Raw genomic sequence first — 24,825 nt, forward strand, 5'->3', positions numbered from 1 at the left:
CATAACATGAGACAAGGAAGCATGGCAGGATATGCATAATAGCTTCACTGAAAAGCAGATGCAATAGGCATACTGAGAAAGAACTATCAACATCAAGGGGGGCCCCCAAGACTTTATAACTCTTCTTGCAAGGGTTATGACCTGGTTGGTTGATACCTGGTTGATGGGGTTCTGGGAGTTCTTCTACTCCCCAAGCCCGGCCCGAGGCCAGGCTTGACTTGAGAGTTTGGTCCACCAGGCTGTTGCTTGGAGCGGCCCGCAGGCCCACATACCCACCACAGCCCGGTTGGTCCGGCACTCCTTGGAGGAATAAATCTAGTTTCCTCTTGAAAATATCCACGGTTGTTCCGGCAATATTTCTTATGCTTGCTGGGAGGACGTTGAACAACCGCGGACCTCTGATGTTTATACAGTGTTCTCTGATTGTGCCTATGGCACCTCTGCTCTTCACTGGTTCTATTCTACATTTTCTTCCATATCGTTTACTCCAGTACGTTGTTATTTTACTGTGTAGATTTGGTACACCTCAGTGTTCAAAAGAAACCCTACAAGCACCTCAAGGATACCTGATCAATCGGGCTTTATTCATACATCAGGCTGCGAGCAGCTGCATCCATCAGCCTGGTTGACTAGACCACCGGCCAGGAAGCCTGATTGACCAGACCACCAGCCAGGAAGCCTGGTCAGAGAATGGGCCCCAGGGAAATACATTTTTGGAACCACCACAAGTAAGTAATCAAAAGGATGCAAAAAGCCAGGAAGAATGTAGTGGAACCATAACAGGGGTAACCAGACGGTAAGATAACCAAGTAATTAGGTAGCAAAGTAAGGTAACTAAACAATTGCACATTCACATATTAGGGATATTCTGCGCATTTTATAATGCGTTATGAATCGGCAAAATCTTTTTTTATATATACACACTAATATATATGCTCTGAAAAAGGTAAATATGAACATACAAATCATTTGAAGATAAAATTTATTTACATTGCTTCAGCATACACTTAATTTCATGGGGGAGCGGATGCTACGTCACCCCCCCTGCATCGTAAGCACTTGGGTGGCATTTATATACATGTCAAAAAGAGGAAAATATCTTCTTGCAGCAGTGGTTTTATGCCAAGTGAGGAGACTTCACAAGTTGATCATAACCAAGCCACACTTTCTTATAGAACTTCGATTGTCATTTTCAAATCAATTTTCCTATTTTTGTCATTTTAAATCTCACCATGATTTGTGAGCCATAAGCTAATACCATAGATCAGGGTTGGGCAAGATTACAGTCATGGTATGAAGATTAAGTAAACAACTCCTAGCAAATAGTTGGACGTATATGGCGATGTGCTGATTAGACAGAACAAGAGAAGGCAATTGGCTAGAAATGTTCACAAAATCTTTCATACTTTAACTGGCATGGCCTGCTACCTACCCAATTACATTGGTTATTTCCCATTACAGTCCCACATATACTGTACAGTGAAAAATTATTGTTAGGACTGGGACAGGACCTTATAAAGCAAGGCAACATTGATAAGTATCAGTTTATGAAATCAGTAACTCTAGGATCATGGAAAGACAAGTCCTCAGCTTGAAACAATGTATCAAGTTTAACACGGTCAGTTAATGGTACACAATTTTAAATTTAATACTTAATACATTGCTTTCTTGAGGTATATAGGGAAACTAACTTTCATAAACTTGTGCAGAAAGATTGGGAAGGACACAACCTGAAATGGCTTAAGAAAATGCAAGCCAACTCTCAGGTCATAATCTTAAATCTATTAGTATAAAACTTTATCATTGGATTATTTTTCTAAGAAAGTTTGATATGAATATAATATTGGTAGCTGTGATATTTTTTCTTTTAATCTATACTAGGAACCCTTCACCACATTAAAAAAAGATTGAAAAACAAGAGCCTTGCTGCTGAGTTTCTAACTATTCATTGTAAAACTAACAAATATGGCCACTATAAGACAAACTAAAAACAACATTGCATGCTAGATGTATATCACAAAAGACACCATACTATGAACATAAAAAAAATGAACATGTACATTTCCTGATAAAATAAAATTCATGTCTACTGGAGCAATAATAGTAATAATATGATGATAATGATAATAATACCAGAACAAACAGCAAGTGTGTGGTCAACGCTTGGTATTTGTTCAGTCTTAATAATTAACATGAAACTTAACCTATTGCCACAAATTTACTTGTAGCTTGGGAGCTGCCAAAGTGACCTCTTAACGACCTGGGTCACAACTTTTGACCAGTATAATGACCCAGGGAGGAGCTGAATGGCCACTAAACAGCTGCAGACAAAGGCACTTGGGACGTCCGTAAATCACTTGAGCAGACTGCGGATGAATGTGGGGATTTGAAATACTGATGACGTAACCAGAGTGCCTTATGGGATACAGAACATAGGTCATGTTTAAAAATATTATCCAACTCCCATGTAGAGTTAGGAATCAGAAGCATCCCAACTAGCTACTGCTGGCACAATCGCAGGGCAGACAAACCTGCGCAAAAAGATACAGAAACCACCCACGTCACATATCATAGGGATTGGTGAATTGTTAAGAATTCTACTTAAGACTGGTAAACCTAGTGGAAACTAGGGCCATTGCTTTAAGTACATTTATTGTGTTGTTAACTAAGGCTGGAAAACATAACTGGCTATCACCTTAGTTCCTGCTTCATCGAGCTGCCATACATATACTGCCACTACTCAAGGCACCTCATTTCCTCTAAGGCACCAAAAATACTTTGTAAGAAAGTTTTTGAAACATTAACAAATAATCTCTAAAACAATGATAAAATCTGTGTTAATAAATAAGAACAATAACAAGCTCCCTGCACATTATATAATCATATTAAATGAAAGTAATGATCAAACTTCTTAATGAGTCAAAACATCAAGTGCATTTTATCAGAAGTGGCACAAAATTAAGCCACTTTAAATTTGACTTACATCTTGGTAATGCTACATTAATTTACTGTAGTGTACCTAAATAATGTACTTTTATCATTCCATCAGATATTAAATTAATATTTGCAAAAACAGTCAGTTTATGCAAGAAATGCTGAATTAAGGGTGTTTAAAAACTCCCCACATACACGTTGTGATCACTGATCATACATAGATATGCAGACAAGGCTTTTAAAAAAAGATTCAACCAATTAATTTTGTTACTGTAAAGTTAGACCTTGAATCCTAGACTGAATTATATGTACAGTATACAAAGAAAAGTATAAACTATATGAGCTACTAGTATTACTAAATACCAATAACGGTAATACTGTAGAGTTATAAAAAAAAATACGAAAATACAGCCTTTATTTAAGGTGTGGTATAGCATTAACTACACTTGTACTAAGAGAAGCAATAGAGGCCAAAAGATGCAAGAACTGCTGCACATGATAACACAACAGGAACTAGGGTAGCCACAGATGGAAGGAGCATAACAGCCAACAAAACACAAGTCAACTAAATAAAATGCAAACAACAGATTGCTCCACTGTCTTGCAAATAAAAAGGAGCACTGAGTGCATTGTCCAAAAGGATCGATAGATTCCCATTAATTTTTGTGATAGTTCATTTTCTGTATTAAAACAGCTGCCTGTATCTAAAATTAATTAATGCCTTTTATTTAAATATTTGTTATTACTGAGTACTTATATTAAGATAGTGAGTTTTCTTAAACAAGAACATAACCAAATACTATTTACATGACAATTAGCTATCATTAATAAATATAATTATTCTGTAACATGATTAAGTCCGGCAATATTTTACTGATCAAGGCAGAACTGGACGGTAAGATTGATTGTTAATCACTTGATATATGGAGAGGATAGAGGCAATGAGATAAACCTCCAAAAATATAATAGTCCTAAATGCACGTGATAAAACCACAAAGGTATTCACAAAACAGAACTTAACCTACAATATGGGAGATTTCCAATATAGGGAACCTCTCTCTTAATAAGAGTATAACTTGGTAGTCTGTAGGCACTAATCCATCACATACAAAACTTGGGCATTTTTGCCTAAATTACCGTTGAAGCCGTAGGAGATCAGTGTTGGGCACAGTATCTCTCAAACTTCCCCTTTATCACTCAATTATGGCTTCAAGCATTCACTTTTATTTTCAGATTTTAAGGCTATCTAAATGACCCCCACAGCCTGGTTTTTGTGGCTAACATTCCCTCAAAGGTGAAAACAAACCATACATCCAGCGTAGAGAGCCCAAATTCATGGTACTTTCTGTATCACGCAAATACACAGTTGCACCATTATATTAATGCTGCCATTTTATTGTACCACTGTTCACTTCACATACAGTTTCTGGCATATTCAGACTGCGTATTTCAACATTACAAATTCTTGCACAACATTCATTCTCACCTATGAGGTACTAAAACATTAAATTTGGGTACTTGTATCCTGGCCTATTTTCTTGTTGCCTCTCACAAAAGCTTTTTTTTTTTTTTTGCATAAAGCAGGATTGCATAATTTTCTGTCTATCCACATAGACAATGAAAATGCCTTCTGCCTACTTAAGCCTTTGAGAGGTTTATTTTACCTAGCCAGGAAACAATGAAACCAAATTGACACTACATGTAATGCTATTTGTCCCCAGGCATTAGTCTTCTCACCACTAAATAAGCACGAGATTTTTTTTTCTCATTTTAAATTTTCTTCCCCTCTTCCTTTATAACCACGTATGAAGATTATCCATTTTGGTTGTCTCCAGCATGTCATTTATAAAATCGGTAGACAAGTCATCATTTAGCTGAAAATAAACAAGATGTTAATAACATTTCTTCACTCAATAGACAAATATCTGCTCTCTTTATGACATAACTGGTGCATATCTATACAGGATCTCTGACTTCTTGACTACATCCACCCTTCAAGAATGTTCTTATAATTAAAAAACATTTTGGAAACTGGCCACAGTTAAGTTTCTCTTAGTCCTATATATATATTCATAGCCTGTGCTATCTCTTGCCCTCTTAAGAAAAAACACTCGACCATGTACTTCTAACATTAACTTCTTGTAATGTACTTCATTTTTTTATATTTTTCTTGTAATTCTATAATCTGCTATCCTCTCTTAGATCATCAAATTATTTCTCCTAACCTACTCAACCGCATAATACAGTATTTGTCTTTTTAAGTCATCGGATGTCTTTCATATACTTTCCAAATTAATGTACATGTTGTACAATTAATCCCCCAATTCATAAGCCAACCTGTCCTTAGGCTATGTTCATTCCATTCAGCAGTCGACCCCCAATGACACATTCATAAAGTTTAACATTATGTTCATTCAAAATATAAATTTTCTCAAATATAAAATTATTATTATACATAAGCATACTTTGTGTATTTAGGCATTGGTTAGGTTAGGTGTTTAGGTTCTGTTGGTGATTATTTGTAATATGTGGGTGAAGCATTTACAGCATTGTGGTTTGAACAAAAGTCATCAGCAAAGTACTGTTTGAGACGTATTCTAGCGTCATCAGTTGCGAGTCACATGTAAGCTGTTTTTCATTTATAAATCTATCCATACCTAACCTAACCTATCCAAACCTAACTTAATATAATCTCTAGGCTACCATATATCTTGGAGAAGTCGCTCTAATACATTGTCGCTTGTATCGTCAATTTCCTATGGCCTCTTGTGCCACTTAGTTTTGTTTAATTTCGTTGTAAACTTATTATTTCAGAGTAAAAATATGTTTTTTTCCATTTTCTACCTTCAGCACCAACATTATGGTGAGTAAATTTATCATATTTTTCATTGCTTATGTAATTATGCTTATGTATGTTACTAGGAAACTTCGGGTAGCTTTGAGCAGATTTGGGTAATTAGACTCCCTAGACCACTACACCTCAACATGACCAAAAGCAATGCAATCTGGGATTCAACTGAATCCTCTAGGTGAGGCCTATAGTCATGTACTAATTTTTCACACTTTCTGCCATCAATAAATACCACTGAGGTACAGTCTTCATAATATTCCTTAAAAAATAACTACTGAAATATTAAGAAAATATGCATATTGTACTGTACTGAATGGTACCTTGGCCAGAGGATGTAGTGCAAAGTATGACGGAGGGACTTTGTTGACAACAGTGCATGATCTTACCAATAAATTAGTATTTTTAGTCTAATAGTTACAAATAATGAAAAAGAAAAGATAATATTGTAACCTGTTTTGGAATGAGTGTAAGAGGGGGGGGGGGACAATACCAGTGAAGCACAGAACAGATAAAAGGGAAATTAGAGTAGCTGTAAATAGGTTAAATGGGGATGATGATGATCATAATGCTAGATCACCAGATGATGTGGCTTGGGAGTGAGGTGTAAGATGACTCGACTAATATTAGGGAGCTAAAGGCAGGAACACCTGGAGTGCAAGTGGAGTGTTATAAGAATAAATTGTTATTACATAACATGGTTGAATACAGTGTTCTGTACCGAGAGTGAGGAGGCATTCCAAAAGACTGTAAATGAACAATGAAATCACATTAACGTGATGTTCAATGAGAAAAACACATTAACTTGGGTATGGAAAAGGGCAGAGTACTCAAGGTCTCAAGCACTGAAAACTAGCTTGTGCTTTTTTTTTCTTCTAAAAACATATTTTTCTTTTGTTTAGAAAAGCAACTGAGGTATGAGAGAATGAAATAGTGAGGAAAATATGAGGCAAGATAATTGTGAGAGAAAATGCTAAGCCAGTACTGTATGACTATATAATACTGTACTGTACATTAGGACAAGAAGCTGGGCTAGGATGAAGAGATGGTGCCCAACCACTTGGACCATCAGAGAGTGAACATCTGCCTACAAGATGCAAGGCCCCTGCTGTACAAATGAGTCCAGGTGGATGGTAGAGGCAGATGACCAACTTCCAGAGGATGTACAATGGAACATTATATATAAAAGTGCTTGTGAAAAATAACATATTGTATGGTGATATAAACTTCCTGGAGAAGAGTACTACTGCTGTAAACTACCCTCTGGTAGGAAACTATCTTGAAGGAGTAAAGCATCCAGACTAGAAATAACTAACTAGCTAGCTTGAGTTTATATCTACAGTAAACACTGATGGCTATGCTTATAAAATGCTATTGTTCCTGTAGCTGTTATTATGAATGTGTTAATTCTGTATACATTCAAACTACACATTTTTAAATATAGTATAGTAGTTTGTTATACTCAACAATGAATTTATTTTAATCTCTCATCTAATTTCATTGTGTAGTTCACCTTTATCTCTAGGTTGCTGTCATCACACACCATGAAACTACAGAACAGAATAATGATCATACATTCCCAGATCTCTCATTTTCATCATCATCTTGCCTGTCATCCCAAACACTGATTTAACTGTCAAAAATTTTAATCTACATTGCTAACACAATACTGTAATCTGTATTACACTTAAGTGATTGGGTTATTATCAGATCACAGCTTCACTTTTTTCCTAAAATTTTGAGGGATGGATCCTGCATCTCCCAGTAACATTAACAGCTTTACAGGTGATACATCTGCATAATCTCCAGTTCTAAATTTCTACAGATACAGTACAACTAGTGTCCTTGCCAGCAGACTTTCTATATCTCGCAAAATTAATAGTTATATAACTATTATTTTTACAGTACGTCCAGTTGTCCTGGCAAATAATCATTGAATTTTTGTAATTGTGCTTTATTTGCTACACAGTTTAAAGCAAATACATGTTGCAAATTCAAATTTACTTCTAGTGACACATTTTTATAAGATTACCTGTATTGATGGGACAAGATCCTCAGAATCCATGGACTCCAGCTCAGGTGCCTCAAGGATGTTGTTTGCTGGAGAAGTTTTCATCTCGGCTGCAAAAATGAACATGGAGCTTATAGAGAAGTTTACTAGAGTAAAAATTTATAACAATACAACTGAAATTTATAATCTCGCTAATAATGACCAATACTGTTGGTACATGTGTACAGACATGATAATGAAAGAAGGTGGTAAGGAAATCTGATTTTGACCTTTAATAATTACAGGCACTGTATTTGTTTGTATACTGCACTCTATATATATATATTTTCACATTTATGCTTATGGTTAGGGAGGTTTAGCTTTTGGGTATCTGGTGCAACAATTACTTCCGACTTTCTGTATCCAACATATTTGTTTTTAAACTTTCTGCTTCGTCACTGTTGTCCCAGCTCTAACAAGTGCAGCATTAAGGACAAAATAAAAAAAAAGGTCAAAATTGTAATTGCTATTATAGTTTGGCCATGGTAGACTGAGATAGGTGCATTTACTCTCACAATGTGCCCAGAAAAAAAACAAAAATATATATATATATATATATATATATAAATTAGTACACAAATTTAGTTGCCATAATTTAGGTGTGGGTAACTGATAAGGGGATTCTGCTCCTTAGAGTCTGTTGACTTATAAAAAAATTTAATAAGTTCATTTTTTTTTTTACAAAGTTATAGATCATGGTGAAATAATGCACGAATTCCTATTTGTTTAACATTGACAAGGTAATGAAAGTTGATAAGGTAAATTTCCTATTGCCTGCTCCCAACAGAATAAGAGGACATACAGTACAGTGGAATCTCGACTTACGAATGCCCCTACTTACAAATTTTTAGAGTTACGGCCACACTTTTGTCAGAAAATTCGACTCGACTTGCGACTTTGTTGATACACAAATGGATCAACCAACCGCGTGGTGCGCTTCAGTTTACCAATGTCTTTCGCCTAGTGACGATCGCGCTTGAATTCTTTGTAAAGAATTTCATTGTTTTTCTGGTTTTTTGTTTTTTGAACATAAAAGTAATTATTATATATCACACCATGGCTCCCAAGAAAGTCAGCAGTAAGGTTCAACCTAAGAAAATAGTTGTGAGTAGAGGTAGTAGAGGAAGTCCCTTTCTCATTAAGAAAATGTGTGAAGTATGGGAACAGCTGCAAAGTTTTGTTGAAAAACCTTGCCCAGATAAAGGTGTAGCAGGCCGATGTATTGACCTTTTAAATGGCAATGTAATGTCTCACTACAGACAAGTATTAAAATACAGGGAAAAAGAAGCGTCTTTAGACAGATTCTTAGGAAGACAAGCAAGCAGTGAGCCACAACCAGGTCATAGTGGTATGCCTGCAAAACTTATGAGAGAGAGTACCCCCAGAAAAGTCATCACTGCCTGATGTTATAATGGAAGGGGACTCCCCTTCCAAACACCTCTCCTCCTCCTCCTCCTCACCATTTTCCATACACCAACAAGAGTTATCTATAAAGATAAACTTTAATTTGTGCATACTATAGTACAAAATGTGTGTGTGTGTATTATGTATGAAATGAATTTTGAAGTTAATATTTTTGGGAGTGTGGAACAGATGAATTCAATTTACTTTATAGGAAAATTTGTTTTGAGTTACAAATTTTCAAGTTATGACCTGTCTCTGGGAATGGATTAAATTCATAAATGGAGGTACCACTGTATATATAAAATCAAGACAATGATGAAGAAAAATATCAGAAAATCTCTCTTCAGTAACAGTAGCCAGGCAAAAATTGTGCATGCCAAAATTGCTGCTCATTTTAAATCTATATTTGGTCAAATTTATGAAGACAACGGACCACCATGAATACACACACACACACATTTATGTCACCTTATATGAAGAACAAGTTCAGTACAGTACAGTACTTGAATTTGCTGTTATTCTAAAAAAGCAGCATCAACAGGTCCACAAAACCACGTAATATAAGAATATAATTTTTACAATCTTTGACCTTGACAAAATTGCTATACCTATGGAGTGTTTACTTACCAAAAACCCTAAAATAATAAATGTTACTGATGGAATTCATAAAGCATTTGGTAACATTACATTTAAAACTACTGTATATATATACAGTATATACAATGTACTGCTAAGGACCCTCTTTAAAAATTATTGGAAAACTTTGCATAAAATTTTGTCAAGTCAATTTAATGTATGTATAAAAATAGGGTAATGTAACATTGTATATACAGTACAGGAACTGTAGGTTGGTCATCATTAGATTCAGCTATTTACAGTATTTCTAAAATGTGTCTTGTTTCACTAAAATTATTTCATTAAAATTACTGCTTATATTAAACTTATATGGCTTATAAAAAGAACATTAATTAAAATGGTTTTATAAATAGAACCTTTAATATAATGAAACTTCTTGATGTACAAAACCCTCAGTGTCTTCCAGGCCCGAGTCATAAGCACCGATTCATTAGAGCAAATATCAACAGTCAGGTATTTGATGACTTTTGAAGGCCTACCAAAAACTCAGGAACATTGCCTAGGGGTCTCACAGTGGCATGGGAAACTTAAGAGTCTCAAAACACCCTAAACCAATACAAACTGCACACAAAGTTTAACATCAATTTTAAACAATTCAACACTAGTCATAAACGAACAAACAAATGGGAAAATGTCAACCAATTTACAGGAGAGAGATTATTTGTAGTATCCTGCCTCAAAGAAAGATAAAAGAAACTGAAAAGTCAACTAGACTATGAAACTTGAAACTGACTAACAAGAATGAGCAGTAGGCGAGGTGACCATGTATCCTGACCAAAGTGATGAGCACTGAGAATGGAGGGAAAGGATACCATAGAAATGAACCCCAAAATGTCAAAATATAAAAAATGGCAATGTAAGATCCACCGAAGGAACAAATGAACCTGCACAATATGGCACCCTCATAGATAATGCCTAGAGTAGCACAGAAGGTGAGAAAGAGCCCTCAGCTATAGCCATACCAGTGGGCATACCATGCAGACAGAGTTCAAACAGCCCAGAAACCCCTTAAGATCCTGAAAGCACACAGACCTTATGCAAAACACCAGCTGAAAATTTTCAAGTGATGCAGTAATACAGACTCCAGAAGAGAGAGAGTATCCTGGTTTCCCACACCAACTTGTGTAAAGTAAATTGAAAAGGAACTCATGAAAGGTCAGTTGGGCAAGCACAATATCTCTGGCCCATAAACAGGCAAGAGGACTGGAGAATAAATAAACCAATCACTAACAGGCCAGAACCTACATCCTGCTAAGACAAACCTTCATAAGGATTACTTGTGTCAATCAGGTCAGATTCAGATCAAAATGCAAAGCCCAAAAATGGAAACATGTGATTCACACAAAACCCTAGTCAATCCCTGAACTCTGGGCGAATGGGAATGTGCCAATAAGTATCCTTTATATCTGGGGAGAAGTCATGCCTGAGACATTGTGGCCATATGAAAAGTGGAGAGAGAAGGTAAAAAATTTCTTTGCTTAGCATAAGAGCGAGTGATTGACCGGGAGCTCAAAGCACCAAAGGCAATAAGGAGAATAAAGTCCAAACCTGACAACCCCAATCTAACAATCAATCAATGTGGTCTGCCAATAAAGAGCTGGTGGAAGAATCTCATCATTCACTGATCCTAGGGAGACATCAGAAGCCAAATGACTAGGCAAGACAGCACGAACTCCTGCCATATCCAAGAGTCTGAGGAGTATGAGACGAAGCTAGTCATGAAGGCTGGGCTGAAGCGCCAGTCTACAGCAGACGTGTAACCAGTTGAAAAAAGCTCCATCTGCAGCCAATATACACCTTACCTCACCATTGTGAAAGCAGAAAGGAGAGTAGAGAATGGAATTGTGAATGACAACCAAGTTGATTCCTGAAGATGGTTTAATAAAAAATGATGCTTAAGCCCAGAATGATGCACAGAAATAAGTCATAGCATTTCATCCTTTACCCCCTTGCACCGAGAGATGAAATACTGTACTCTGACACAATGTGTCAGTAAGTAAGCAAGCAAGCAAGCAAGCAACAATATAAGTGTTACCAGTTCCTCTAACTCCATACATGCTTATTACACTCTCCCAAGAGTCCCCTCTTTATTCACTTTTGTCATACACCTTCTAGTATATAGAGGCCATGTAAGGTGTACATTTTTCTAGACTTTTTGGCCAGTTTCTGAACCTGTGTTTTTCTGTGGCTCTACCTCTTTAAACAGATAGGCCAGATGTTTCTTGGTGGCTTGAGACTCTGCCAATCTGCATGCTGAGAGTTTTTTACTCTTGAACCTTTCCTTGCATAGTTGATAGTTGACTGAACTTTTGGCATCTCGCCTACAGATTTTGTCATGGCAACAGTATAAGGTTTTTTGGGGGTTTCTCCCACCTTTTCTTCTCTACATCACTTCTTAATTTCTGTACTTGTGGTCCTATTGTTTTGTCTTGGTGGTTTGTGGATAAGCTTCTCGTGCTGAATACTGTTGCCTCATATCATTTGGCCTTCGTGGAGTCACTGCTGTTAATGTTTGATGTTGATGTTTTGTTATCATTTCACTAGTTATAGTACTGTATCTCCGGCATTTTTCACCTTCAGCCTGCTCATGCTGCTCCTGATCTTTGGTTAAGGTTTTCGTTTTCTCTCCACTCGGTTTTCTGTTGCACCTTCAGTCTCGGATTGTTTCTTCGAGGGTTTGTGTTTGCTTGCCCTCTCTTCCAGTTGTCAGATTGGGGAGCTTCACTTTCCTCCATCAGCAGCGGTTTTACTCTTTTGGTCTTGGGGATCATTTTCTTCATTTATGGCCATCTCCTTCCCTTCTGCCCAAGAATGAGATGGCTGGTTTCTGGAGGGATCTTTGGTGTTTGATGCTTGGGTGGTTTGGCCAAGGGTGCATCATTTATTATTACATTAGTTACAGATGCTCTGTTTGTGGACCCAGTGTCCATGCTTCCTTGTTCCCAGGGAACATGTCTCGGGTTGTCAGCAGCGAGTGTCAAAGTTTAGTCAGCCTGCGGTCTGGAGCATACCTGGAGTTTGTTTTGAGAGTTCTTCCACACCCCAAGCCCAGGCTGAAACCAGGCTCTACTTGTGATAACTTGGTCTAATAGGCTGTTGCTTGGAGCAGTCCACAGGCCCACATATCCACTACAGCCTGGTTTGTCTGGTACTTCTTTAAGAACCTGTCCAAATGCCTCTTGAATACCTCCATCTTCATTCTGGCAATATTTCTAATGCTTGTTGGGAGGGTGTTGAACAGCCTTGGAACCCTGATGTTAAGACAGTGTTCTCCGATTGTGCATATGGCGCTTCTACTCCTCAATGGTTCTATTCTGCATTTCCTTCTGTATCTTTTGCTTCAGTATTATGTTATTCTACTGTGCAAATTTGGGACCTGGCCCTCCAATATCTTTCATGTATATATTATTTTATACCTTACTCGTCTCCTTTCCAGAGAGTACATTGAGAGTTTTGAGATGGTCCCTATAATTAAGATATTTTATCATTTCTATGTATGCCTTATGTGTTCTGTATTTCATCTAATTCAGAGATCTCTCCTGCTCTGAAAGGGAAAGTGAGTACCAAGCAATACTCAAGACAGGACAGTATCAGTGATTTAAATAGTGTTAGCATTGTTGTGGGGTCCCTAGATTTGAACGTTCTTATAATCCTGGCCACTTTTTCTGGCCAGGATCATTTTCCTGGCCACCGCTATATTTGATTAGTTACGTTCACTAAATATCAGGTCTTCAGACATCAGAATTTTCAGATATTTTACATGCTGCTCTACCCTAATCAATTGGGCTGCGAGTAGCCACGTCCACCAGCCTGGGTGACCAGTCCAGCAATGAGAAGGCCTGGTCGAGGACCGGGCTGCAGGGACATCGAGCCTCGAAATCATCGCAAGGTAAGGTAACCCTCAAGCCCATGTTCGTAAATTTGGGGCTCTGTCCACAGTATTTTTTTAATGTATTTTGAACAGACATTGTGGGCATGGGGATATTGGCAGTCTAACAAGGTGCTAATGGCTCATTATTTAAGTAACGTTCTTGGTCCACACCAGACTTGTGTGCCTTTGGGCCAATCAACTCGTCACTAACTTTCCCTTTCCAGGGTTTATTTTTTATAGCTCTCTCTTAGGTGAGTACCTCCTTTTTGTTTTTCTTTCATGATGACAGCACCAGAGAACCACCATTAGGAATCCTCCCAGAAAGCCAGTATTGAGTGTAATGAAATACACCTTTCTGGTGGGCTCTTGGTGGCTCATTAGGAACCTACTTTTTTTTATTCCAGGTCTTTGGGTTTTCATTTTCCTGGCTATAAGACTGAAGATTCAATGTTTGTGGATCGAGAAGGAAGATGAGCAGTCACACCTGGTGATGTGCAGGTGATACTAACATGAGAACTGCTTCTGCTCCATGTGATTCATGAATCTCAAGAGCTTCATTGTCCCATTTTCTGTGCTTTGTTTACCTTTCTATCGACTGTTTTGATTTGCCCACCTTTGTGGGTTAGGGTGGTCTATGATGATCTGCTGCTTGTGTCTTTTCAGAGGGGGCCAGGCTTGGCCTCTGCTGCCTGGGAGGCTTCGACTTGCAAGGGCCTGGCATGGATTGAATTGGGTGTAGCTTGCCAGGCAGCAAGTACCAAAGAGCCATCATTAAGAGCCCTCCCAGAAAATTATAATTTAGAAAATATATTTACTGCAAAAATACTTAATACTATTTACAATTTTACATGGTCTACAAAACTGAAAAAGAAAAACGATTTATGCTAATTATAACATTATATAGCTTTATTCTTAAAATTAGATTTAATTATGAACAAAAATATTTCAGTGCAATTCTGCTACAAATGATTTTAAAATTTATTTCATAATTAACACCATCAGGTACTCCCATTAATCAAAATCCAATTACAATAATAAAAAAATCTCATTAACTTTGAATACAAAGTTAAAGATTGGACAAAAATTAATTGAATTAAAACAGCAACACTACATCGGAGGAGGGTGAACCAAACGCTGCCAACCAACCATCAGATGGTGTGATCTCAACATCCTCCATTGATGCCAGGAAATCCTCTGGAGTGTGAGGAAGAGAGTAGTTGGTTCCAAGGCCAAGTCCACTATCTGCCGATTCCTGCCTGGAGTGAAAATCTGTCGTAGCGATGAAAGGATCAGCTGCAGATGTAGTCACCGAGGTCACTGTCTGCGGGGCCGAGGATAAAGTCAGGCCGGCAGAGGTCAGCACCAGCTCACTACCTTGCTGCTGCTGCTGCTGCTGCTGCTGCTGCTGTGAGGTTTGCTGTGTGGACTGCTGGGCTACTGTTTGTGCTGTCTGCTGTTGCTGCTGCTGTTGTTGTGACTGTTGTACCTGTTGTGGTCCCGCTTCCTCCCGTAGACTCATGCGCAATGATTGTTCCTGTTGAAGATGTTTCAGTTTACAAATACTGAAGTCTTTATGAGACTACAAATAATTTAAACTTTGTGATGCAAACTTCCTTAGTATTAGCTTATTAGTGTTATAGCATTAGCTTTTAGACTACAGTGTAAGGCTCTAAAATAAAATGTTCCTATAAAGACTTTGCTTTTCACTGCCCAATCCTCCTTACAATATTGTACACCATGGAATTCTAAATGTTGAATCTATCCTCTTATTTAATGCAACCAATAACTGCTGTGTGTGGCAACACTGTTGGACACGGACTCGGTAATGCACAATACTCTACTTTCTACTCTATATTACAGTATTTGCCAAAAACTAAATGTGTAATGTATACTGTAAATGTAAAAAAAAACTTAATAGTACTGTACATTGTATGTACACTGTATTATGTGTTAAATTCTACACTGAAATTAATTTGAGATTAATTAATAGAGGTCGGGGACCGGGCTGAGGGGACGTTGATCCCGAAATCATCGCAAGGTATATATATATAGTATACACACACACACACAAGTGTATTATGTTTGGATAATATTATAATTAATATAACATAATAGTATAATTAACAGAACAGATAAATATAAATATTTTATTTTTCATCAACAATACTTTTAAGACAATCCTAACACACAATTTTGCATAATTTAGTGTTTAATTAGGCAAAGTTTTTGAACTTACAAAATTACACATTACTGAAAATATAGAAAAAGGGGTAATAAAAATATAAAAAATAGGAGCAGAAAATATATAAAAAAAAAGATGGCATTGAAGCAGGAATTCTAAACTAATGAAAATATCACAAGAGTTGAAACTGATAACTCAAGACATGGGGAAAGAAGGACAAAATTAGAAATGTGAATGGCTTGACAGGACCCTCTCCCCACCCCCATCTAAGGAAATTGTATCCTTGACTGGCACTATTTACCCCTCTCTACCATACCTAGACTCCCCCATCTTGGTCACTCACTAAAGCCATAATGTTTCACACTTCTAACTTGTCTCTAATCATACCACACACTTCTCATACTTCCACACTTGTGCTGCTTTATTATTGTTAAATCTATTCACTTAAACTTTCCAAGTGTTTCATAGGTGACCCAGACCAACTGGTACTCGCCTAGTTATGGTCAATCTAGGGTACAAGTTCAATATATCGTCAAGTGTTCCAGTACTCATATAGTAGTTACAGAGTTCAGCATACCTCAGCCCAGGAGGCTGACTATGTAATGTATCAATTATACAATATATGCATGTGATGTAACTATATAACCTGAGCTTGTAAAAGCATCTTAATCACCTTCAGTGGTTAAGTTCTTAATTGCACACTAGTTTCTCTATCAGCTATCTCACCCTGTCAGAGTAAGAGAGACAAATGTATGAGTATGTATGTGTGTGTGTGTGTATGTGTGTGTGTGTGTGTGTGTGTGTGTGTGTGTGTGTGTGTGTGTGTGTGTGTGTGTTATATATATATATATATATATATATATATATATATATATATATATATATATATATATATATATATACATTTTTTATATATATATATATATATATATATATATATATATATATATATATATATATATATAGTATATGTGGAAGCTGATCAATTACATTTCACCCTTGTAAATGCACATTAATGACACTATGTAAAAAACACATAGAACACTTTATGTAGGGCAAACCCACAGATCAGTGAAGATGTTGAAAGTATAAAGGAACGTACAGACAAGCTCTTCGATATGAAAACTCACAGTCTTAATGATCTCCTGCTGCCGCAGCCTCAGTCTCTCGTGTTCCATCTGGAGGCGCTGAAGCCGTAGTGTCTGTTGCCTGGCCTGGAGAGCTGCTGTTGAGGAGCTGACCGTGGGTGCCAGAGGTGGCAGCTGGTGGCTCACTTGCTGTGGTGCCTGTTGCTGGGTTTGTTGTTGTTGTCCAGCTGATTGTGATCCTGCCTGAGAGTGCTGTGGAGGCTGCACACCATTTAACAGAGCTGCCGTTTGTAGGTGTCGGGCTGTAAAGAACAAATGAAATTGTATTGTAAACAGTTATTCTCATCCGATTATCCTTTTCCAATAACATTTTCATACTGGGAAACGGAATACCTCAAGATTCCAAGATGGGAAACCTTTTTAATACCTCAATAAGTCATACACGATTATTATAACTTAGCAATACAGTATGCACTGTATTTAAATAAAAAGTTTACAAATCTTTGCAAATACAAAAAAAATCTGTTTACAATGTAGCAAACTATTATACAGTAAATGTATCGGTTTCCCTTAAAAAAAATCCAACATTTATAAAGGTTATATATAAATAAGGAGATGATATTCTGCCTCAATGGTTATACATTACGATAATTTAGCATAGCTAGTGCATTCAACCCCAAAACACAGATACTTCAAAACCAGCTGTATTTCGTGCAACGCTGGGTTAAGGGGAGTTACAATACATGGCCGCATGTACCCCAACTGTTCCCCTTCAGAAAGCTCAAAGATGGTATACTATACGTCACCTGTCAAGTGTAAAAACTATTAAGCCTTATGGCATAGTCACTTTGTTAGGCAGACGCTTGGCGTGCTAAAGGAAGAAGTGTACCAGACCGACATCTCTCACAGAGAATCAACCTATGGTACCCTATCCTCGACATCCAGTGACCGCAGACGATAGTAGTAGTAAAGAGGAAGGAGAGGCATAGGTGAAGGGAAGTATAGAAGTGGGAAATACAGTGAAAGGTAAAGAGGAAGGAGAGGCATAGGTGAAGGGAAGTATAGAAGTGGGAAATACAGTGAAAGGTATGAAAGCAGGCGGGCTGTCCGCCTTACTGACACGATGTGTGGGTGTTGGCAGCTAAGCTAAGCTGGCTCCCTCTTGTCAGGGAGCTGTGTGTGTGAGAGGTTCTTCACATGTGTTTCACCATATCTGGATGTCTATAGATGAATACTGTTTAGCATTCATATATACACACTCTCCGATGCTTCCACACATGTTGTTCTGTTTAAGGCTATTTTATTATTATTATTTATAGAGTTGTTCATATATACACATATATACCCACATATACTCACACATGGTGCCGTGTTCTGGGTTGCTGAACATAGTCGAAGCCTAGCGGCAAAATCACTAAGAGCTCCTAACCCCAATGGGTCAAAAATGCAGCAACGTCTTCCAGTTACCTGTGGTGGAGTCCATCACACCCCGAGGACTCACCAGAAGCTCACCAAGATCCGGCACCTCTCGGTTAAGACGCCACTGCTACACACAGCAGAAAGAAGGTATTCGTACTGCTGTTGCTTCTATTTATAATTGCCGTATTTCGAACACAGATGCATTGCTTCCCCAAGTCTCCCTCACAATTAGGTTCACAATTGCCGGTATTATTGATACGCTATACAGCATCGTTCTTTTTCCAAAAATGAATCCCCAGTTAAGGAATTGCATTTATCAACGTTAAGTAATATTTCCCTCCACCCCCACCATAACTGGTGAATTTTTGTGTCACCTGTAAACTTGCTGATATTACTGACCACTCCAGTATCTACGTTGTTTATGTACATTATGAAAACCTGCGTGCCCAGCACAGATAGATCCCCACAGCTGCTCCGTGACATCCATCCACTCGTATTTAATTTATGGCAACCCTCTCTTTTCTGTCTTTCACTCAAGCCATGATCCAGCTCAGTATGTGTCCCTTGATGCAGTGCACTTCCACCTTACTAAGTGGTCTCATGCGGAACAGTGTTGAATGCGTTTGCAGAGTTCTAGATATACTAAATAATATTTGTTATTATTGCCAACTGCATCGGACATGCTTGGTGAATCCTGGTTCTGTATCCTCTGTAATGTACTTTATATTCTACCATGCAAACAATGTTATGAAATGTTCTTAAAATACAAGAGAATGATTAGAAAGACAGGATATGTGGGCCTGAAGGCCGCTCCAAGCAACAGTCTGTTGAACCAAGTTCTCAAGTCAAGCCTGGTCCCAGGCTAGGCTTGGGGAGAAGAACTCACAGAACCCACCCCACCAGGTAGCATGGGTTGGTTGCCACTGCCGGTAGTACCTGTCCAGACGGGTGTGATGGTGGGTGGGTAGGGGAAGGACCCCTCCCCCTCTGCCAACCTGGGGGCAAGGTCCTCCCTCAGTGTTCCACCAGCACACCCTCTGCTTGCTTGCTTGCTGTTGACAGGCGTCTTACCACCACCACCCACCCACACACACACCCACCCACACACACCCACCCACCCACTAGGAAGTGATGTGGTGGAGGCTGACTCCATACACAGTTTCAAATGTAGATATGATAAGAGTCCAGTAGGCTCAGGAATCTGTACACCAGTTTATTGACAGTTGAGAGGCGGGACCAAAGAGCCAGAGCTCAACCCCCGCAAGCACAATTAAGTGAGTACACACCCACACCCCACCCACACAGAATACATGTAACATTCTAACGACGAGCACTAATATAATGAGGCTGTGCCAGATGATACGTGAGAAAACTAATGAAATAATACAAATTATTTAAACAAGTACAAGGTTCCGTCCTCGTGTGATGGTATCCTCATAATGCACCCAGAGTTTGTCAGTGCACACTACTGGTCCCAAGACTATGACTAACCATGTTGCGAAGGGGAAGAAGATTGTTAGCCTCACAAAGCTAGTTCTTGGCCCACTGTGTATTCACCTAGCCTAGCTGGATAAATGCACATGTAACCAAAAAAAAATGAAAATTCCTGCTGGCTGTTGTATGATGTTCAAGATAAGAACTTTAACGGGTGAATTGCCCGTACTGATATACCGCTCAGGCATTGGTTGACGAGTTTAGTGACGTCAGCGATGTCCTGATAGCCCTTATGTGATAGTTACATAAGTAACGCGCCAACTATTTCTTTGCCTTCTGACGTCATAAGTCTCTCAAACGCTCATGTGTTTGAGAGATCAGCACCATGACGTAGGCGGTGACGACATGGCGGTGGTGTGGCCCGGGTACACAGGTGGTGAAGTGGTCCTGGCCGCGCCTCACCCCCCAGCCCCTCCTGGCCGAGCCTCACCACACTCCTCTACACCCCCAGCCCCTCCTGACCGCGCCTCACCCCCCAGCCCCTCCTGACCGCGCCTCACCCCCCAGTCCCTCCAGGCCGCGCCTCACCCCCCCAGCCCCTCCTGGCCGCGCCTCACCACACTCCTCTACGCTCACCTAAAAATTACCAAAGACAAGATCATTATCTAAAAAAGTATAGATATAACGGAGTTCCCGAAATGAACTTGCCTGACAATGCTCCTCTGCTATCATAAAAGTCCTGAGGGCCATCAGCAGCAGCACACCTTAGATATCAAGAGCCACCACTGTAGCAAGCCTCGCGGAACATGTGCAACAGCGCTGACAACTAACAATAAGGGCCCCGCAAATGGTGGCCCCCAAGTCTACAAGCATCACAGTAGAAACTACAGATGGAGAATGATTATGAAGAAACTGGGGCCAACCTGGACAACTGATCCTGGACGAATGGTGATCTCGCGCACACGGACGATGACAGACGCACAGGAAACCTTCCTGCTTGATACCTGCTTGATGGGGTTCTGGGAGTTCTTCTACTCCCCAAGCCCGGCCCGAGGCCAGGCTTGACTTATGAGAGTTTGGTCCACTAGGCTGTTGCTTGGAGCGGTCCGTAGGCCCACGTACCCACCACAGCCCGGCACTTTTTCTAGAAAACTGTCTAGTTTTCTCTTGAAAGATGTTGGTCAGGCCAAAAATACAAGATTTCAGAACCAGCGCTTCCACAGAGTCACTCCTACTACACTATGCAGCTCCGCAGGCAACACAACAACCCAAGCTCAGTATTAGCAGACACCTCGGCGACAAAATCGAATCGAAAAGCGGAGTGCCACAAGGGCGCCGACCGTCACTCATATTGATCAACACATACACAGGTGACCTGCACCCTCCCCCCCAACCTGGAGAATACATCACATGACGCTGACTGTCCAGGTTATCTTGAGAGGATTTCGGGGCTTTAGTGTCCCCGCGGCCCGGTCCTCGACCAGGCCTCCACCCCCAGGAAGCAGCCCGTGACAGCTGACTAACACCCAGGTACCTATTTTACTGCTAGGTAACAGGGGCATAGGGTGAAAGAAACTATGCCCATTGTTTCTCGCCGGCGCCCGGGATCGAACCCGGTGTAACGGGGGGTGGGGTAAATGACTATCTTTTGTCCATTATTCCACCCCCCCCCCCCAGTTAACTAACGAGGCCGGGGGAAACAGCTCTCTCTAGTCCGTTATCCCGTCCCCAGTTAGCTAACTATTCTAGAGCACCTCCAGAGTTCCTAAGGCAACCTCTCTCGTTCAACACCTTGTAACCTAGGTATTCGACTACCTAGGTGCGGCGACTACAAGGCGCCGTAACTTGATCAGCTACCCGAAACCCTAGAGAGAACTCTAGAAGACATTTCACTGCCACAAACGTATAAGAGAAAACGAAAGGAAAGAAATGAATAGTGAAGTAATTAGTGAGGGTTTGGGGTGAGAGGTAGAGAGGTGGGAGGAGCGAGGAGGGTCGTCAGTTGAAAGTGAGAGTTTAGAGAGGGGTGGAGGGAGAGGTGTAGATAGGTAGAAGTAGAAGAGTAGATAGTATATATCTACACGAATAGTCCAGCGTGCTGTCCACTCGGCCGACCGGCTCCCTATTCGAGTGCAACTCGAATATTCTTGAGGTTATCTTGAGATGATTTCGGGGCTTCTTAAGTGTCCCCGCGGCCCGGTCCTCGACCAGGCCTCCACCCCCAGGAAGCAGCCCGTGACAGCTGACTAACACCCAGGTACCTAATTTACTGCTAGGTAACAGGGGCATAGGGTGAAAGAAACTGTGCCCATTGTTTCTCGCCGGCGGCTGGGATCGAACCCAGGACCACAGGATCACAAGTCCAGCGTACTGTCCGCTCGGCCGACCGGCTCCCCTATTCTGCCAACCAAGACGATAAAAGTGGCCTACAAGCCAACAAAGCCAAGGCGGCAGGTGAATTGACAAACTTGGGGGAAAACCGTGGAAAATACGTACAAACAAATACAAGTTCCAAATAATACATATTGCAAAAAGGAAGCAAGATGCCATTATCCTTGACCACCGCCCAGAGCAACATACAGGTGCAGGAAGAATACTGGGACCGCCCAGAGCAACATACAGGTGCAGGAAGAATACTGGGACCGCCCAGAGCAACATACAGGTGCAGGAAGAATACTGGGACCGCCCAGAGCAACATACAGGTGCAGGAAGAATACTGGGACCGCCCAGAGCAACATACAGGTGCAGGAAGAATACTGGGACCGCCCAGAGCAACATACAGGTGCAGGAAGAATACTGGGACCGCCCAGAGCAACATACAGGTGCAGGAAGAATACTGGGACCGCCCAGAGCAACATACAGGTGCAGGAAGAATACTGGGACCGCCCAGAGCAACATACAGGTGCAGGAAGAATACTGGGACCGCCCAGAGCAACATACAGGTGCAGGAAGAATACTGGGACCGCCCAGAGCAACATACAGGTGCAGGAAGAATACTGGGACCGCCCAGAGCAACATACAGGTGCAGGAAGAATACTGGGACCGCCCAGAGCAACATACAGGTGCAGGAAGAATACTGGGACCGCCCAGAGCAACATACAGGTGCAGGAAGAATACTGGGACCGCCCAGAGCAACATACAGGTGCAGGAAGAATACTGGGACCGCCCAGAGCAACATACAGGTGCAGGAAGAATACTGGGACCGCCCAGAGCAACATACAGGTGCAGGAAGAATACTGGGACCGCCCAGAGCAACATACAGGTGCAGGAAGAATACTGGGACCGCCCAGAGCAACATACAGGTGCAGGAAGAATACTGGGACCGCCCAGAGCAACATACAGGTGCAGGAAGAATACTGCGACTCTAAGATTACTGGACACGAATCAAAAGTCACATAAAGGACATAATAAACAGAGCAAAAACAGCCTTATTAAATCAGGAGATTCCGTAGCTTTAGCACGAACATATAACTACACTTATAAGACTCCAGCTGCATCTTTAATACCCCCCCCCCCAGTACCACCACCCACCTTAAAAAAAAAAAAAGCTATCATGCAAAAACTACATGCAGTGCAAAATAAGGCGTTAATAAGCAAAAAAAAAAAAGCCCAATATATAATCAGACAATACAGGAGCTCCATGAATGTCTGAATATACTGTAACACTACTAATCATCAGATTACAGCAGCAGGGTATGGAAGACGACCCAAATGTTTGAAGACCCAATGATTGGAAGATTACTACAAGACCAGACGCCACCACCTGCCCTCCACCACCTGCCCACCACCTGCCCACCACCACCACCGCCTGCCCACCTCCACCACCCACAGCTGCCCACCCCACCGCCTGCCCACCTCCACCACCACAGCTGCCCACCACCACCGCCTGCCACCACCACCAACTTTCACCATACCCAATGCCACACCACCAGCTCTACATCATATACCTCTGTATACTTGAATACTGTTGCACATTAACAACGCCATTTAGGTCTTGCGAAATTGCCGACCTGGAGAACGTGCAGGAAACATTTACCAGCGGAATATCCTGGAGATTGTACGGCCCACAAACACCTTGCCTCCACACCACAGTTTCTCTTAATCCACTACTCAAATATGTTATAAGCTTTTATGAATAGAGGCAGATCCTATTTATACTGGGCCACACTCATTCACGTGCGCGCGCGCGCGTGTGTGTGTGTGTGTGTGTGTGTGTGTGTGTGTGTGTGTGTGTGTGTGTGTGTGTGTGTGTGTGTGTGTGTGTGTGTGTGTGTGTGTGTGTGTGTGTGTGTGTGTGTGTGTGTGTGTGTGTGTGTGTGTGTGTGTGTGTGTGTGTGTGTGTGTGTGTGTGTGTGTGTGTGTGTGTGTGTGTGTGTGTGTGTGTGTGTGTGTGTGTGTGTGTGTGTGTGTGTGTGTGTGTGTGTGTGTGTGTGTGTGTGTGTGTGTGTGTGTGTGTGTGTGTGTGTGTGTGTGTGTGTGTGTGTGTGTGTGTGTGTGTGTGTGTGTGTGTGCGCGCGCGCGCGCGCGCGCGCGCAAGTTAGAGAGCGCGAGACATAGAAGGTGGAGAGGGTTCTGGGAGTTCTACTCCCCGAGCCCGGCCTGGGACCTGGCTAGCTTCAAGAGATCCCGTCTCAACAGACTGTTGCTTGGCGTGGCCCGGGAGCGGAGGGAAGGTGAAGGAATAAGAAAGACGAAAGAGTGCATGTAGAAGGGCAGAGAAGGGGGGTAGGCGGGAAGGGAGGAGGGATAACGAGATATCACACCCACCGCCGCCTTCCTCTTACTCCTGTTTTGTTCATATTTACACAGGAGCATGGCTAGTTATGCGGCTATGCTAGATTATATGCAGGAACACTTACTGCGTCAAGAGCTCACAGGATGGTTAAGTCATACTCTGCTTGATGGGGTTCAGGGAGTTCTTCTACTCCCCAAACCCGGCCCGAGGCCAGGCTTGACTTG

At 40.8% G+C, this 24,825-nt stretch overlaps 1 protein-coding gene across 2 annotated transcripts in view; it reads right to left on the reverse strand.

The window, feature by feature from the left end:
- Positions 1–965: 965 nt before the first annotated feature.
- yki (Transcriptional coactivator yki) overlaps positions 966–24,825 on the reverse strand; it is a 267,393-nt gene continuing 243,533 nt past the window's right edge. For both annotated transcript variants that reach the window (XM_045754145.2, XM_045754146.2), the window contains 4 exons: positions 17,056–17,315; positions 14,890–15,277; positions 7,815–7,903; positions 966–4,808 (listed from right to left, as the gene is read on the reverse strand). In XM_045754145.2, coding sequence (XP_045610101.2) covers positions 4,728–4,808; positions 7,815–7,903; positions 14,890–15,277; positions 17,056–17,315 — 818 coding nt within the window. In that variant the 3' untranslated portion in view covers positions 966–4,727. The remainder of the gene's footprint in view (positions 4,809–7,814; positions 7,904–14,889; positions 15,278–17,055; positions 17,316–24,825) is intronic.

The sequence above is a fragment of the Procambarus clarkii genome, chromosome 30 (assembly GCF_040958095.1).
Source record: "Procambarus clarkii isolate CNS0578487 chromosome 30, FALCON_Pclarkii_2.0, whole genome shotgun sequence".
In the NCBI taxonomy this organism is placed as follows: domain Eukaryota; kingdom Metazoa; phylum Arthropoda; class Malacostraca; order Decapoda; family Cambaridae; genus Procambarus; species Procambarus clarkii.